The sequence below is a fragment of the Plecotus auritus genome, assembly GCF_963455305.1.
Source record: "Plecotus auritus genome assembly, chromosome: 7".
Taxonomy (NCBI): Eukaryota; Metazoa; Chordata; class Mammalia; order Chiroptera; family Vespertilionidae; genus Plecotus; species Plecotus auritus.
In genome coordinates, this window is record NC_137774.1 from 72,035,538 (window position 1) to 72,052,256 (window position 16,719).

The following is a 16,719-nucleotide window of genomic DNA, read 5'->3' on the forward strand; positions in this document are numbered from 1 at the left end:
AGTATTAAAGATGCCCCCCACAAACATTTCTAACCAAGAAATCCACTTTATAATAAAAGAGATGTAGCCAGTTGCTAAGACGGCCCTCAATGATCATAGTCTTGTGCAACCCCTTCCCACTTTGAATTGGGCTGACTTTGTGTCTTAATCCATTGAGGCTGCACTAACAAAATACCACAGACAACAGAAATTTATAGACAACAGAAATTTATTTTCTATAGTTATGGAAGATGCAAAGTTCAAAATCAAGATGCTGGCACATTTGATGTCTGGTGAGAGCTCACTTCCTGGTGAATAGGTGGTTTTTCAGTGTAACCTCACAGGGCAGAAGGGACAAGGGAGCTTTCACAGGCCTCTTCTGTACTTGTCCCATTGGTGATGGCTCTGCCCTCATGACCTAATCACCTCTCAAAGGCCCCACCTCCTCATACCATTACTTTTGGGGTTAGGATTTTAACATATGAATTTTGTGGGAATACAGTCAGTCCACAGTAGTGTCTAAGCAATAGGATGTTGTGAAAATGTTGGAGTGTGACTCCAGTTATAAAATATATGAGCTACATCTTGCTCTCTTGGATCACTTGCTCTGGGGAAACCAGCTACTCTGTTGCAAGGGCATATCAAGTTTGCTCTATGGAGAAGTCCATGTGAGGAACGTTGGCTTCCAATAGCCCTATGAGCAAGCCATCTTGGAAGCCCACCCTCCAGGAACAGTCAAGCATGCAGATGACTGAGTCCTTGCTGACAGCTTAACTGCTCTCTCATGAGAAGCCCTGATCCAAAACCAGTCAGCTAAGCCATTACCAGATTCCTGACCCACAGAAACTGTGTGAGATACATGTTTACTGTTTTAAGTAGCTAAGTTTCAGGATAATTTGTTACTTGACAATAGAGTATCTATATGAGGAATAAGGCTGGGGCCCATGGGCTCATTGGCATTTACTTGTACACCATCTCCAAGAAGCAGTTGACCCTGTGGAATAGAGAAATGATCTTTACAGACTCAGTTCTGGCACCAGTTGAGGTTACCCTGTGAGGTGGGTTGTTTTACAGGATACAGTATACATTTCATACCTATATATGCTGAACTTTCTCCCAACCTGGAATTTATGGGGCAAGGAAATAAGAGGTAGACGTAATACCTAATGATCAGCTTGCATATTTTTTCTTCTTATCCCAGCAACAGTGGGCTCTGAAGAGATTTTTTTCTGGCCAATTTGGGCTCCATTTGCTACTGGATAAACTGACCAAAAAGGAGATTCTAATGTTGTTTTGCTGCTACACAATGGTAACAGAGGATTATGGATGGAAAGATCTCCTTGAGAGGATTCTGAAATTGCCACGTCCAGTGTAAGATTAGGATAATCTTATATGGGTAAGAACAAAAGGGTGCCAAATCTCTCAAACATGAAAGTTTAGGTTACTATATCAGATTTTAATAACCTTGGACAACTGAGATGCTGGCTAAAGACAAAGGGAACATGAGTTAGATTGTGGATAAGGAAAATTACTACTATCAACTAAGGATTCATGGCTACCTGTGGAAACGAAGACTGTATCATCCAGTCATATTTTCATTCTTCCTTTGTTATGTATATATTTATGTATTATAAACGATTGTGTAAAAAGCCTGCTTATTCCTATATAAAGAAACCCTGAATAACTTGTCTCCGTGGAGTCAAGTTGGATGGATTCCTAGCTTTCTTTTTCTTTCCTTTCCATTTGTACCTCTTTGTAAGAATACACATAGGGTATGCAGTTATTAGTTAGCTTTCAAGTTTGATTCTTGATTGTGGACATGGATACAGTAACTGATGGAATTTTGAGTTGTTTCCCTGTTGTAAGAAGGGTAGTTGCATTATGTTTGGCCAGAAAATTTATCTTCTACTGAAGGGTAAATTGGTAAGAGGTATGTGTGTTTAATGTCCTGCAACTGAAGGGTTATATTCTCGTGGACATTTATCATGCTTTTTTGCTTCTCCACTTCTGTAAACCCTTCCAAAGCTTAGGTAACCCCCTACCTCATAATTCTGGCTGGGTAAAAAGCCTACTTATTCCTATATAAGGAAACCCTGAGCAACTTGTCTCCCAGCCTCTCTTGCAGCTGAGATGTGGGCATATGACTACCCATCAGATATCTTGACTTAGCCTTTGACATGAAGAAGGGGAAACCAAGAGAAACTTTTTCTAGTAGTGGCTGCCATCGCAGCAAGATGGATTCCGAGGCAACAGTGCTACTGGTGGCAGCCAATGTCCAGTGACAGCTGTGTCAATGCCATGAACTCTTTTTTAAAAAAAGAATATTTAAAATTTGATTTTTATAGAGAGAGGAAGGGAGAGGAAGAGAGTGAGAAAATCAATGTGAAGTGAAACATCAATCAAGGAAACATCAGTTGGCTGCCTCCTGCATGCCTCCTGCTGGGGATCAGGCCTGCAACCCAGTTATGTGCCCTGGGCCAGAATTGAACCAGCAACCTTTTGGTGCACAGGATGACGCCCAAACAACTGAGCCACACTGTCTGGGCCAAAGCCATGAACTCTTAACATTTGTGCTTGGAGGTAGCAGGAATCATTGGTATGCTAATAAAACCAGTTCTGTGGCATGATTTGGGCTATTATAGCTGGTGTGTGACCTTCTAAGCCTGGTTATCCAGCTGCTCAGTGTTTTTGAAAGGTATCCATTATCATTTTCAAGAAATAATTCTCTGCTTAGCGCAGCAAAACTTGGTTTTTGTTATTTGCAACTAAGAACTGTGAGTGAGGCCGTAATGTAGCCAATTATTAGAAAAGGATTGGAACCCTGAACTGGAAAGCCATCAGTAGTCTCTCTAGCTCATCTCTGCTTCTCTCTGTGTTTGCATTTTTTGCCCTACTCTATAATCTTTTGTATCTCCATCTATGAGGCAGTCAGGAGAGATTTGTAAACATCTGGCTCTACATATCCAGACCAAGTCATACTGAGAATGGCCTGCAGCTCCTCAGCGTCAGTCCCTAGTTCCCTCCTCCAATCATGAGTCCTTCCTGGGCAGGAGGTGGTACAGTATAAATTGTGCAATTGGAACCCACAACCCTAAGGTTCTCATTCTCAGAAAAATGACTCATTGTGAGTTGAGAATATATCCCAAAAGAAATCTACTCTAGGAGCCTAGAGTTTCTCAGTCATGGCATGCTGTGCTCTCTCTGATACATTTCTCCTCGTAATTACAAGCAGGTTATCCTTCACACCAAATGCTTTAAAGGATTCAGCACAACTCTGTAATGCCATTGCCCCTCCCCCGCTCCAGCATCCCTCTCTGCAAACACATCACTAACACTACACAGTAAATGACCAGACATGAAAGAAAAAAAGAGGTTTATTCAGATAATACTACAGTAATCCCAGTTTCTGAACTAAGAAAATAAGAAGAAAACAACAATGGAATTTTAAAATCTATAAACGTAAGCTTTGATCCTCAAGATGATGCAATGAGGTCTTGGAAATTTTCTCTGGGACCTGTCTCAACCTAGAGTGCTTTATCTCCAAGTTCTGACTTAGGACTTGATAATATACTTCATCATCATTGTTGAGTCCCCAGGGACCAGAAAGTAGGTGGGACAGTTCTTTTTGCTTATCTCTAATGAGGTTCTCAGGAAATTTGGTCCAACGGACATGGAAGCTACAATAAATACCCATCTCCAATTTCCCCAAACACCCTTCCTGCACAGAGGGCTACGGCCATGAACTTCTGCTCCTCATTTGCTCAGGAACTACCTGTATTTCCAAGACTTTCCAAACCTTATAATAAAGAGAAACATCGGCTAGTTCCTCATAACAAGATCATAACAGTGGAGCTGTCAATATTTCTTTACTAATAAGTGAAGTTCTTTGAAGAACCTCCTTCCAGATCTAGGAATAATAAGAGTCCTGAATCCATCAGCTGAGCTTGAGATAAACTCAGGAATAATTGGCTGTTTCTTTGATCTCTATGAGCTACTAAAAGAGACATAGATAATGGTAGAGAAGGGCTCTGTATGTGCCTGTGTGTTGTTTTTATGTAATATTTGATATGATAGTTTCCTACTATATTTCATGTGGGCTTCTATTTCTGAATTTTGGCTAAACTCTTTAGGCTTAACCTATTGGTCCCAAACCTATTGGGCAGTTGCATTACCTGTCTACCTCCTCATTCCTAGAGTAATCAGGTATGTACTCTTAAACATGATGAGTACCTATCCACTCAGTTCTATTCACACAACCATAGATAACTATGCTAAAAATCAACAGCAGAAGAAATACAAAAAGAGGCCATCCCAGCATTAAGAGATATTCCTACTAGTGAAATAAACCAAATTTCTTTCTTGCAGCCAAAGAATTTTACACCAAAAGCTAAACTAACACCAAACATTTATTATAAGTTATATGTAGACTAACACCAAACATTTATTATAAGTTTTTGACAGTAATTTTGACTCTCTTATTAATACCTGGTATTGAAATATTTTAAAGAACTTCTCTTAGATTGAGTCCATTAATATTATAAATGTTCTCAACTGTTAATCATTAACGGACAGAATAAATAAAATACTGCATTACCATACAATGTTTGTTATGGTCATTTGGAATTTGAGATGTTTATTGGACCATCCAAGTGGAACTATCAAAAAGGAAAGGTATATATAGACTTAGACATCAGGGAAGAGGGTGGAGTTGGAAATATTCATTTTGGAGACATCAGCATATAGATAGTATTTGGGAAGAACTGATATCTTAACACTACTGAGTCTTCCTATCCATGATCATGGGATAGCTGTCCATTAATTTAGATTTATTTTTCATTGCTTTCAAGTTTTCCTTGTATAGATTTCATACATATTTTTTTGGATTTAGACATAAACTTTTTTTGGGGGGGTTGTGCTAATGAAAATAGTGTTATATTTTTATTTTTATTTTATTTTTATTTTAAATATATTTTATTGATTTTTTACAGAGAGGAAGGGAGAGGGATAGTTAGAAACATCGACGAGAAACATCAATTAGCTGCCTCCTGCACGCCCCCTACTGGGGATGTGCCCGCAACCAAGGTACATGCCCTTGACTGGAATCGAACCTGGGGCCCTTGAGTCCGCAGGCCGATGCTCTATCCACTGAGCCAAACCGGTTAGGGCATATTTTTATTTTTAAAGTACAATTTCTATTTGTCCCCTCCTCCCCCAAGAGAACTTTTCTTCAGTCCTTAAGGACTTAGCTCCTTACATAGACTTTGGTGGAGGTCGTGGGGCAGCACCAGCAGGTCTAAATTGGGGTGGGGGTGTTCCGTCCTTCCGGGCTTTACGAGAAAGATTCCTGACTACCTTGCTGTGAATGGCACAGCTCACACAGTAATGTAGTTTCACATATAGCTTGGGAAGCACATAGGCATCAAAGACACTTGCTTCAGAAATGTCTCTAATGGCTGCAGCCTCTACTATATTTTGAATGACAAACTTTTTTTTTAAAAAAATATATTTTATTGATTTTTTTTACAGAGAGGAAGGGAGAGGGATAGAGAGTTAGAAACATCGACGAGAGAGAAACATCCCCACAACCAAGGTACATGCCCTTGACCGGAATCAAACCTGTGACCCTTGAGTCCGCAGGCCGACACTCTATCCACTGAGCCAAACCGGTTAGGGCTGAATGACAAACTTTTTAATGGCCTTGTCCTTGGGCACGCATTGGGTGCAGTTGGTGCAACAAATAGGCTCCACATGGCCATGGCCTTTTTTGGCATGATCATTATTCCTTCTTTTCTTGGTATTCCTTCCACTCCTCCATTGACCCAGCTCTCAAATCCCAAAAATAGTGTTTTGTTTTTTTTTAAAAAGTGTTTTTTTGATTTTTTACAGAGATGAAGGAAGAGGGATAGAGAGTTAGAAACATCAATGAGAGAGAAACATCGATCAGCTGCCTCCTGCACACTCCCTACTGGGGATGTGCCCACAACCAAGGTACATGCCCTTGATCAGAATCGAACCTGGGACCCTTCAGTCCGCAGGCCAACGCTCTATCCACTGAGCCAAACCGGCTATGGCTAGTGTTGTATTTTAAATTTCAAATTCCAATTGCTCACTGCTATATATCCAGAAGTAGAATTGCTGGATCGTATGACAGCAGTTGACTTTTGTAGATTGGTCTAGTATCCTGATAGTTTTCTATATTGTTTGAGTTCCAGGAGTTTTGTTGTTTTTTTCTATTCTTTGAGATTTTCCACATAGTCAATCATCTTACCTGCAAACAAAGACATTTTCATTTCTTCCTTCTCAAATCTGTATACCTTTTATTTCCTTTACTTGTCCTATTGCATTGACTAGAAATTTTGGTGTGTTGTTGAATAGGAGTGGTGAGAGGGGATATTTTATTCCTTATTCCTGATCTTAGGGGGAAAGCATCTATTTTATGACCATTATGATGTTGCTGTATGTTTTTGTGTATGTTCTTTATCAAGTTGAAGAAGTCCCCCTCAATTCCTAGTTTGCTTGTTTTTGTTTTGTTTTGTTTTAAATCATGAATGGGTGTTGGATTTTGCCAAATGATTTTTTCTATATCTGATATGATTATATAATTTTCTTATTTAGCCTGTTGATGTGATGGATTACATTAATTGATTTTCAAATGTCAAACCAATCTTGTATACCTGGAATAAATTTCATTTGGTCCTGATGTATAATTCTTTTTATATACTGTTGGATTCAACTTGCTGATATTTTGAGGATTTTGGCATATATGTCCAGGAGAGATATTAGTCTGTAGATTTCCATTTTTGGAATGTCTTTGGTATTAGGGTAATGCTGGTCTCATAGAATGAGTTAGGAAGTATTCCTTTTGTTTCTATTTTTGGTAGAGATTGTAGAGAACTGGCATAATCTCTTTCTTAAATGTTTTTGTAGAATTTAGCAGTAAAACCATCTGGGCCCAGTGCTTTCGGTTTTGGAAGGTTATTAATTATTCATACTGTTTAATATAGGCCTATTCAGATTATTTTTCCTTGAATTTTGGTAGATTACCTTTCAAGGAATTGGTCCATTTCATCTCAGTTATCAAATTTATGGGCATAGAATTGTTCATAATATTCTTCTATTATCCTTTTAATGTCCATAGGATTTGTAGTGATGGCTCCTTTTTCATTTCATTTTCATAGCAGTAATTTGTGCCTTCTCTCTTTTGTTGTATGTTTGGCTAGGGGTTTATCACTTGTATTGATCTTTTCAAAGAACCAGCTTTTGATTTTGGTTTTCTCTATTGATTGTTTTAAATTTCATTGATTTCTACTCTTTTTGTTGTTGTTATTGTTAATCCTCACCTGAGGATATTTTTCCACCCATTTTTAGAGAGAGTGAAAGGGAGAGGGAGAGACAGAGAAACATCAATATGAGAGAGACACATTGATTGGTTGCCTCCTGCAGGCACCCTGATCAGGACTGGGGAACCTGCAACCAAGGTACGTGCCCTTGACAGGAATCAAACTTGGGACTCTTCAGTCCATGGGCTGATGCTCTATTCACTTAGCCAAACCGGCTAGGGCTCTACTCTAATTTTTTAAAAATAAATCTTTATTGTTCAAATTATTACAGTTGTTCCTCTTCCCCCCCCCCCCACACCATAGCTCCCCTCCACCCGGTTCCCACTCCACCCTATGCCCTTCCCCGCCCCCACCACTGTCCTCATCCATAGGTATCCAATCTCTTCCCGCACCCTCCACACCCCCTTCCCCCTGAGAATTGTCAGTCCACTCCCTTTCTATGCCCCTGATTCTATTATATTCACCAGTTTATTCTGTTCATCAGATTTCTTATTCACTTGGTTTTTAGATTCACTTGTTGATAGATATGTATTTGTCGTCACTTTGTTCATAATTTTTTATCTTTACCTTTTTCTTCCTCTTCTTAGAGAATACCCTTCAACATTTCATATAATACTGGTTTGGTGGTGATGAACTCCTTAGCTTTTTCTTGTCTGTGAAGCTCTTTATCTGACCTTCAATTCTAAATGATAACTTTGCTGGGTAGAGTAATCTGGTTGTAGGTTCTTGCTATTCATCACTTTGTATATTTCTTGCCACTCCCTTCTGGCCTGCATAGTTTCTGTTGAGAAATCAGCTGACAGTCGTATGGGTACTGCCTTGTAGCTAATTAACTGTTTTTCTCTTGCTGCTTTTAATATTCTCTTTGTCTTTTGCCCTTGGCATTTTAATTATGATGTGTCTTGGTGTGGTCCTCTTTAGATTCCTTTTGTTTGGGGTTCTCTGTGCTTCCTGGACTTGTAAGTCTATTTCTTTCACCAGGTAGGGGAAGTTTTCTGTCATTATTTCTTCAAATAGGTTTTCAATATCTTGCTCTCTCTCTTCTTCTGGCACCCCCATAATTCAGATGTTGGTATGCTTGAAGTTGTCCCAGAGGCTCCTTACACTATCTTCATATTTTTGGATTCTTTTTTCTTTTTGCTTTTCCAGTTGGGTGTTTTTTGCTTCCTCGTATTTCAAATCTTTGACTTGATTCTTGGGATCCTCTAGTCTGCTGTTGAATTTCTTATATTATTCTTTATTTCCGTCAGTGTATGCTTAATTTCTGATTGGTCATTTTTCATATCCTTGAGGGTCTCACTAAATTTCTTGGGGTTTCTAGAAGATTATTGAGTAACCTTATAACCGTGGTTTTGAACTCTATATCCAGTATTTTGCTTTCATCCATTTCTTTCATTTGTGACTTGTTTGTCTCCGCATTTTGGGGGCTTCCCTGTGTTTATTTCTATGTATTGGGTGGAGCTGCTAAGTCTCCCTGAGTTGATAGAGTGGCCTTGTGTGGTTGGTGTCCTATAGGGCCCAGTGGCTCAGCCTCCCCAGTCACCTGGGGTGGACACTCTTGGTGCACCCCTTTGTGGGCTGTTTGCACAATCTTGTTGTAGTTAATCCTTGATTGCTGTTGGTATCACTGGGAGGAATTGACCTCCAGGCCAATTGGCTGTGATGACCAGCTGTGTCTACACTGGAAGATCTGCAGTGCAGGAGACACCCTTTTGGGGAAGGACTTGCTTCAGTGGGGCTTTGGTGCTCACTGAGTCTGCCCCCTGAGTGTGTCTCTTATGGATCTGAAGGGTTGTAATCCAGTATGGTCTCACTCTGACCACTGGGTACACTGGCTCTTGGATCTCCAAGGAGGTGCAAGGTCAGCCACTGTCTGGGGCCGCCCAGCAGGAGCTACAGAGACATCTGCAGATTCCTCCTCTTTGTTTGGGGTTTGGAAGTGCCCCGACGGTTCTGGGTGGTAGTTGTTCTCCCATTTAGTTGTGGTTTTGATGTGGTTGTGAGAGGCAGCAAGTATAGGTGAATACCTATGCCGCCATCTTGGTTCTCTGTCTACTCTAATTTTTATTATGTCTTTTCTTCTGTTTACTTTGGATTTAATTTCCTCTTGTTTTGTAGATCTTAAAGTAGAAACTTAGATTATTGATTTTAGATCTTCTTTTCTAATAAATGCATCTAAATGCTGCATTTCCCTCTAAGCATTGCTTTCACTGCATCCCAAATTTTGACAATTTGCATTTTTTTAAAATTTCTCTTGAATTATTTGACCCATTTGTTATTTAGAAGTGTGTTGTTAAATCACCAAATATTTTTAGATTTTTGGCCATCACTCTTATTTTTCATTTCTTTGTGATGAGAGCATCCTTTGTATGACTTCTCTTCTTTCATATTTGCTAAGGTGTTTCATGTACAGATGTAGTCTGTCTTGGTGATGCTTCATGTGAATTTGAGAAGAATGGGTATTCCTCTGTTGCTGGGTGAAATGTCCTATAAGTGTTCAGTGGTGTTGGAGTTGAATGTGAAACTGGAGTGGGCTCAATGAGAATGGAGAGAAAAAGACGCAATGAAAAGCATTGTTTTTATTAGCTTTATAATATTCAGCTGTATTTGTTTAACCATTTCAGTTATTTCTAATTTTTTACTATTATAATATGATATTTCCCCTTGCAGCTAGTAGATAAATTGTTGGGTCAAGGAGTAATTTGTATTGATTTCAGAGAAGTAGGGAGATGGAGAGAGAGATAGAAACATCAATGATGAGAGAGAATCATGGATCAGCTGCTTCCTGAACACCCCACACTGAGGATCGAGCCCACAACCCGGGCATGTGCCCTGACTGGGAATTGAAACGTGACCTCCTGGTTCATAGGTTGACGCTCAACCACTGAGCCATGCTGGCTGAGCCAAGGAGTAATTTTTTAAAACATTCTTGTTACAGTGGATGGGTGCCACTATCATTCCTCTTTTGCCAAGCCAAACATTTACACACACACACACACACACACACACACACACACACAAACCCTGCTTATTTAATATACTTAAAACGATGACATCTTATTCTTTCAATTTATAACACTTAGATTACTAGTAGGGCTGAACATTATTTCATATATCTTTTAGCAATTCATGTTTATCTAAAAATTCTCTGTTCGAGAGATCCAAGATGGCGGCGTAGGTAAACACCTAAACTGCTGCCTTGCACAACAATTTCAAAACTACAACTAAAAGACAAAACGTCTATCACCCAGAACCACAGGAAAGCTGGCTGAGTGGAAGTTCTACAACTAGAAGGAAAGAGCAAACAGCATTGAGGGGTGCACAAGTGCTGAAAAGCTGAGGTACAGAGACGCGCGAATCGGCTGGCAACGGGTGACTGGGAGCGCTGCTGTTTTCAACCCGAAGGGAGATAAGCTCCCGATTACTCCAAACTTGTTTCTGGGGAGACGCGGGGACCCAAACTCCTACGGGGAGAAGCTGGACTGTCTGCTGTGGGGTCTGAAAGTGAGGGAGGCTTGCTTGCAGGGCTGCGCGCAGGAACAATTGTTTATTGTGCTGGGGCACGGGACGCGGGGACACGGTCGGAGCCGCAGAGCCAGGTTACTGGCAGCCATCGCTGTTTGCCACGCCCTAGCCTAGTCATGCCCTGAGACCCTGCCCTGCACAATCTACGAACCTACCCAAGCTCCAAGCAGCGGCTTTAGCATATGAATGGCCTGCCCTATCGCAGCTTAACCTAGCAAACTTGCAGCTCGGGTCAGACAGCTCCAAAACCTCCAAACCCCAAGCAAAGAGGAGAAAACTGTAGTTCTTGCTGTAGCTCCTGCTGGGTGGCCTCAGACAGTAGCTGACCTGCACCCCATTGGAGATCCAGAAGCCAGTGTACCTAGTGGTCAGTGTGAGACACCAGATTTCAACTCCTCACATCCGTAAGTGATACATTCAAGAGGCAGACTCAGTGAGCACCAAAGCCCCACTGAAACAAGTCCTACACCATAAGCGTGTCTCCAGCGCAGCAGTTCTTCCATTATAGACACAGCGGGTCCTCACAGCCAATTGGCCTGGAGGTCAATTCCTCCCAGTGTACCAACAGCAATCAAGGCTTAACTACACCAAGACTTTGCACTCAGCCCACAAAGGGGTGTACCAAAGGCATCCACCTCAGGTGATTGGGGAGGCTGAGCTACTGGCCCCTATAGGTCACCTACCACACAAAGCCATTCCATCAACACAAGGAAGCAGCAAAATGCGGAGACAAAGAAACAAGTCACGAATGAGAGAAATGGAGGAAAGCAAACTAATGGACAACATAGAGTTCAGAACCACATTTATAAGGTTACTCAAGAATCTTCTAAAAACCGCCGAGAAACTTGATGAGACCTCCGAGGAGCTTAGTGAGACCTTCAAGGACCTTAATGAGAATGCCAGAAAAATGGAAAAGGACCAGTCAGAAATTAAGCATACACTGTCTGAAATAAAGAATATACAGAAACTCAACTGTAGATCAACGTACCCCAAGAATCAAACCAAAGATCTGAAATATGAGGAAACAAAAAACACCCAACCAGAAAAACAAAAAGAAAAAATCCAAAAATATGAAGATGGTGTAAGGAGCCTCTGGGACAACTTTAAGCGTACCAACATCCGAATTTTTGGGGTGCCAGAAGAAGAGAAAGAGCAAAATATTGAAAACCTATTAGAAGAAATAATGACAGAAAACTTTCCCTACCTGGTGAAAGAAATAGACTTACAAGTTCAGGAAGCACACAGAACCCCATACAAGAGGAATCCAAAGAGGACCACACCAAGACACATCATAATTAAAATGCCAAGGGCAAAAGACAAAGAGAGAATCTTGAAAGCAGCAAGAGAAAAACGGTTAGTTACCTACAAGGGAGCACCCATACGACTGTCAGCTGATTTCTCGGCAGAAACTATGCAGGCCAGAAGGGAGTGGCAAGAAATATTCAAAGTGATGAACAGCAAGAACCTACAACCAAGATTACTCTACCCAGCAAAGCTATCATTCAGAGTTGAAGGTCAGATAAAGAGCTTCACAGACAAGAAAAAGCTAAAGGAGTTCATCACCACCAAACCAGGATTACATGAAATGCTGAAGGGTATTCTTTAAGAAGAGGAAGAAGAAGAAAAAGGTAAAGATAAAAATTATGAACAACAAAATGACATCAAATACATACCTACCAACAAGTGAATCTAAAAATCAAGTGAATAAAAAATCTGAAGAGCAGAATGGACTGGTGAATATAATGGAATCAGGGACATAGAAAGGGAGTGAACTGATAATTCTCAGGGGGAAGGGTGTGTGAGGGGTGCGGGAAGAGACTGGACAAAAAGCTTACACCTATGGATGAAGACAGTGGCGGGGGGTAAGGGCATGGGGTGGGGTGGGGAATCAGGTGGAGGGGAGCTAGGGGGAAAAAAAGAGGAACACCTGTAATAATCTGAACAATAAAGATTTTAAAAAAAATAAAAAAATAAAGTGATTTTCTCTTTGCGGTCAAAAATAAATAAATAAATAAAAATAAAAATTCTCTGTTCATGTCTTGTTATTGGAACAATCCCCTCACCACCTTTCTTCTTTCCCCATCTCATTCTTCTGGTCTCAGTTTATTTATTTATTTACTTAAAAAAAATCTTTGTTATTGAGACTATTACAGATGTCTTCCCCCCACCCCATTTTTCTCCTCTACCCATTTCCCACCAGTCTCAAGCCTTCACCACCCTACTGTCTGTATCCATAGGTAAGATCTTTAGTTAACCTCTTCCTGCTCCTCCTCCCCCTTCCCTCTGAAATTCATCAGTCTGTTCCATGCTTCCATGCCTTTGGTTCTATTTTATTCACCAGTTTATTTTGTTCTTTAGATTTCTTATTCATTTATTTTGATTTTTAGATTCAGTTGTTGACTGATATGTATTTGTTGCCATTTTATTGTTCACATTTTTTTCTCTCTTCTCCTTCCCTCCTCCTCCTCCTCCTCCTCCTCTTCTTCCTCCTCTTCCTCTTCTTCCTCTTCCTTTTTTTAAAAGAATACCCTTTAATATTTCATGTAATACTGGTTTGGTGGTGATGAACCCCTTTAGCTTCTTCTTGTCTGTGAAGCTCTTTATCTGACCCTCAATTCTAAATGAGAGCTTTGCTGGGTAGAGTAATCTGGTTGTAGTTCCTTACTATTCGTCACTTTGAATATTTCTTGCCACTCTCTTTTGGCCTGCAAAGTTTCTGTTGAGACATCAGTGATAGTTGTATGGGCACTCAATTGTAGGAAATTAACTGCTTTTGTCTTGCTGCTTTTAGGATTCTCTCTTTGTCTTTTGCCCTAGGCATTTTAATTATGTTGTGTCTTGGTGTGGGCCTCTTTGGGTTCCACTTGTTTGGGACTCTCTGTGCTTCCTAGACTTGTAAGTCTATTTCTTTCACCAGGTAGGGGAAGTTTTCTGTCATTATTTCTTCAAATAGGTTTTCAATATCTTGTACTCTCTCTTTTCCTTCTGGCACCCCCATAATGCTAGTGTTGATACACTTGAGGTTGTCCCAGAGGCTCCTTACACTATTTTCATATTTTTGGATTCTTTCTTCTTTTTTGCTCTTCTGATTGGGTGCTTTCTGCTCCTTCATATTCAAAATCACTGATTTGATTCTTGGAATCCTCTACTCTACTGTTGAATCCCTGAAAACTGTTCTTTATTTCAGTTAGTGTATGCTTAATTTTGGACTGGTTCTTTTTCATGTCTTTGACATTCTCACTAAGATCCTTGAAAGTCTCATGAAGATCCTTGAGTAACCTTATAACCATGGTTTTGAATTCTGTATCCAGTAGTTTGCTTGCTTCCATTTCTTTCATTTATGACATGTTTCTTTGTCTCTGCATTTTGGTTGCTTCCCTGTGTTTGTTTCTATGTATTAGGTAGAGCTGTTATGTCTCCTGGGATTGGAAGAGTGGCCTTGTATAGTAGGTGTCCTATTGGGCCCAATGGCTCAGCCTCCCCTAAACTGGGCACTCTAGGTGCACCCCTGTGTGGGCTGTGTGCACAGTCTTGTAGTTGAGCCTTGATTGTTATTGGCATCACTGGGAGGAATTGACCTCCAGGCCAATTGGCTGTGAGGACCAGTGACTACAGTAGGGGAGCTGCTATGCAGGAAACACCCCTCTGGAGCAGGACTTGCTTCAGTGGGGCTTTGGTGCTCACTGAGTCTGCCTCTTGATTGTGTTGCTTGTGAATGTGTAGAGTTGTAATCTGCTCTGGTCTGAAACTGTCCACTGAGTGCACTGGCTCTAGGGCCTCCAGGGAGGTGCAAAGTCAGCCACTGCCTGGGGTCACCTGGCAGGAGCTACATAGGGATCTGCAGATGACTGCTATTTGTTATTTGTATTGGGCTTGGAGGTGCCCAGGCCAGGCCCAGCTGTGAAGCAAGGCAGGCTGGTGCTAGTACTGGGTCTTTTATTGATAGGTTTGGGGCATGCTGTCACTAGCTGCAGCTTGTTTGATGTTAGCAAAATCTGAAGCCTGAGCCAGAACAGGCCATTCATTTGAAAAAGCTGCTGCAAACAGCTTGGGTGGAGCTGCAAATTGAATGGGGTGAGATCTCGGGGAATTCCCAGGGTGAAGCAAACAGTGTGCTCCAGGCTAATGGAGACTCAGATATATCTGCCAGTCAGCCCTGCTACAGGGAAGGTCCCAGAACAGGAACAATGACCCCTTCAAGCACCCACACCTGGGAGAAAGCCACCCCCAAGTTCCTGCCTTGATGCCAGACAATCTAGTTCAAGGATGTCAAACTCAAAGGCTAACATGGGCCAAATAAATAAGGTTTAAGTTTATGTGGGCCTCAAAAAAAAAAAAAAAAAGCTTCAATTTTCATAGAAACATAGGTTTATTTCTATAGAGACATGAATACAAAGGGCTGAAATAAATGAGTAATCATTAACATAAAATAATAGAACATGTTAATAAAAATTAATATTTTTTTCTTGAACATTAACTTACCAGACACTGAACAACTGCACAAGTTAATAAGCGTAACGCAAATAAACCTATTTTTCTTGTTTTCCAAAAGCGAAATATTTCCTGTTGCTCACACCAAACAAGTCAGTATAAGACTAATGACGTGGCAATCGGCTGCTGAAATATTCGCTGCTAGTATTAGTGGGAATGGTGCATCTGCGTTAGGGAAATGAATGCAACATGATTATAGTAATCAGTCATTAGTGAACATGGTAGTTCGTTATTAATAATTACTGTATGTATAACAGGATATTGTAAAAGTTAAGTTACAAAACTTTTATTAAAATGTTTCTTACATACCATTATATTGGCTAGGCTGCAAAAATATTTGTTGTGGGCCGCAATTTTGACATGCTTGATCTAGTTCCTCCCCGAATGTATCTGGGTCCCCCAAAGCTCCCAGTGGTGGGAGTCTAAGTTTATGTTCCAGCCCTTTAAATGGAACACCTGGGTCTCCAGTAGCCCATGTCACTCAGCCACAATCCCCCGGCTTTATTTTTTTTTATTTAATTTATTGATTTTTTACAGAGAGGAAGAGAGAGAGATAGTTAGAAACATCGGTGAGAGATCGATCAGTTGCCTCCTGCATACCCCGCACTGAGGATATGCTGGCAATCAAGGTACATGCCCTTGACAGGAATTGAACCCAGACCCCCTCAGTCCACAGGCCGATGCTCTATCCACGGAGGCAAACCGGTTAGGGCCCCTCTGGCTTTTACAACTCAAAGTTATGGGGACTTCTCTCCGAGCTCTGGAACCCTGGGCAGGGGGGCTGGGACCCCTCGCTCCGCACAGAGATCTCTCTCCCGATTAAAAAAACAGCACATGTGAGTGTTGGACCAGCCAGTTCTGAGCCTCCACCCCTCCTACCATGATGTATTTTGTAATTTTGATGTGGTTGTGGGAGGCAGCAAGTACAGGCATTTACCTACACCACCATCTTCTGGGTCTCAGTTTAAATGCCACTTCCCTAGCGTCCTCTCTGGAAAACTCACTTCTAACATTCCTAGAATCCATTTCCTTCCAAGTACTTGTTACACTGTGTAACTGCATACACATTTCAGATTTATGTAATTTCTGCTCCATCCCCACCCTAGGAAAACACAGGTGTTGCTTCCCTTTAAAACCCGGGATGTGGGGCTGCGTCTTTAGGAGGTGCATGCTTTGTAATTGCTACTGGAATCAGATTTTTGGTCCTTCATATTTTCTAACTGGCCCTTGATGCTCTACTAAAAACACCATTCATTGATGTATTTACTTTAAAAAATATATTTTTATTGATTTTAGAGAGGAAGGCAGAGGGAGAGATAGAAATATCAATGATGAGAATAATTGATCAGCTGCCTCCTGCATACCCACACTGGGGATTGAGCCT

At 41.0% G+C, this 16,719-nt stretch overlaps 1 protein-coding gene across 1 annotated transcript; it reads right to left on the bottom strand.

Annotated features, from left to right (window-relative positions):
- Positions 1-5,229: 5,229 nt before the first annotated feature.
- Positions 5,230-7,043, bottom strand: LOC308252686 (small ribosomal subunit protein eS26-like; the record flags this gene model as incomplete). Its single annotated transcript, XM_080677446.1, has 3 exons — positions 5,230-5,463; positions 5,665-5,785; positions 7,024-7,043. The coding sequence occupies 3 exons, from the start codon at positions 7,041-7,043 to the stop codon at positions 5,230-5,232; spliced, it is 375 nt and encodes a 124-aa protein (XP_080533572.1).
- Between the last annotated feature and the right edge of the window lie 9,676 nt (positions 7,044-16,719).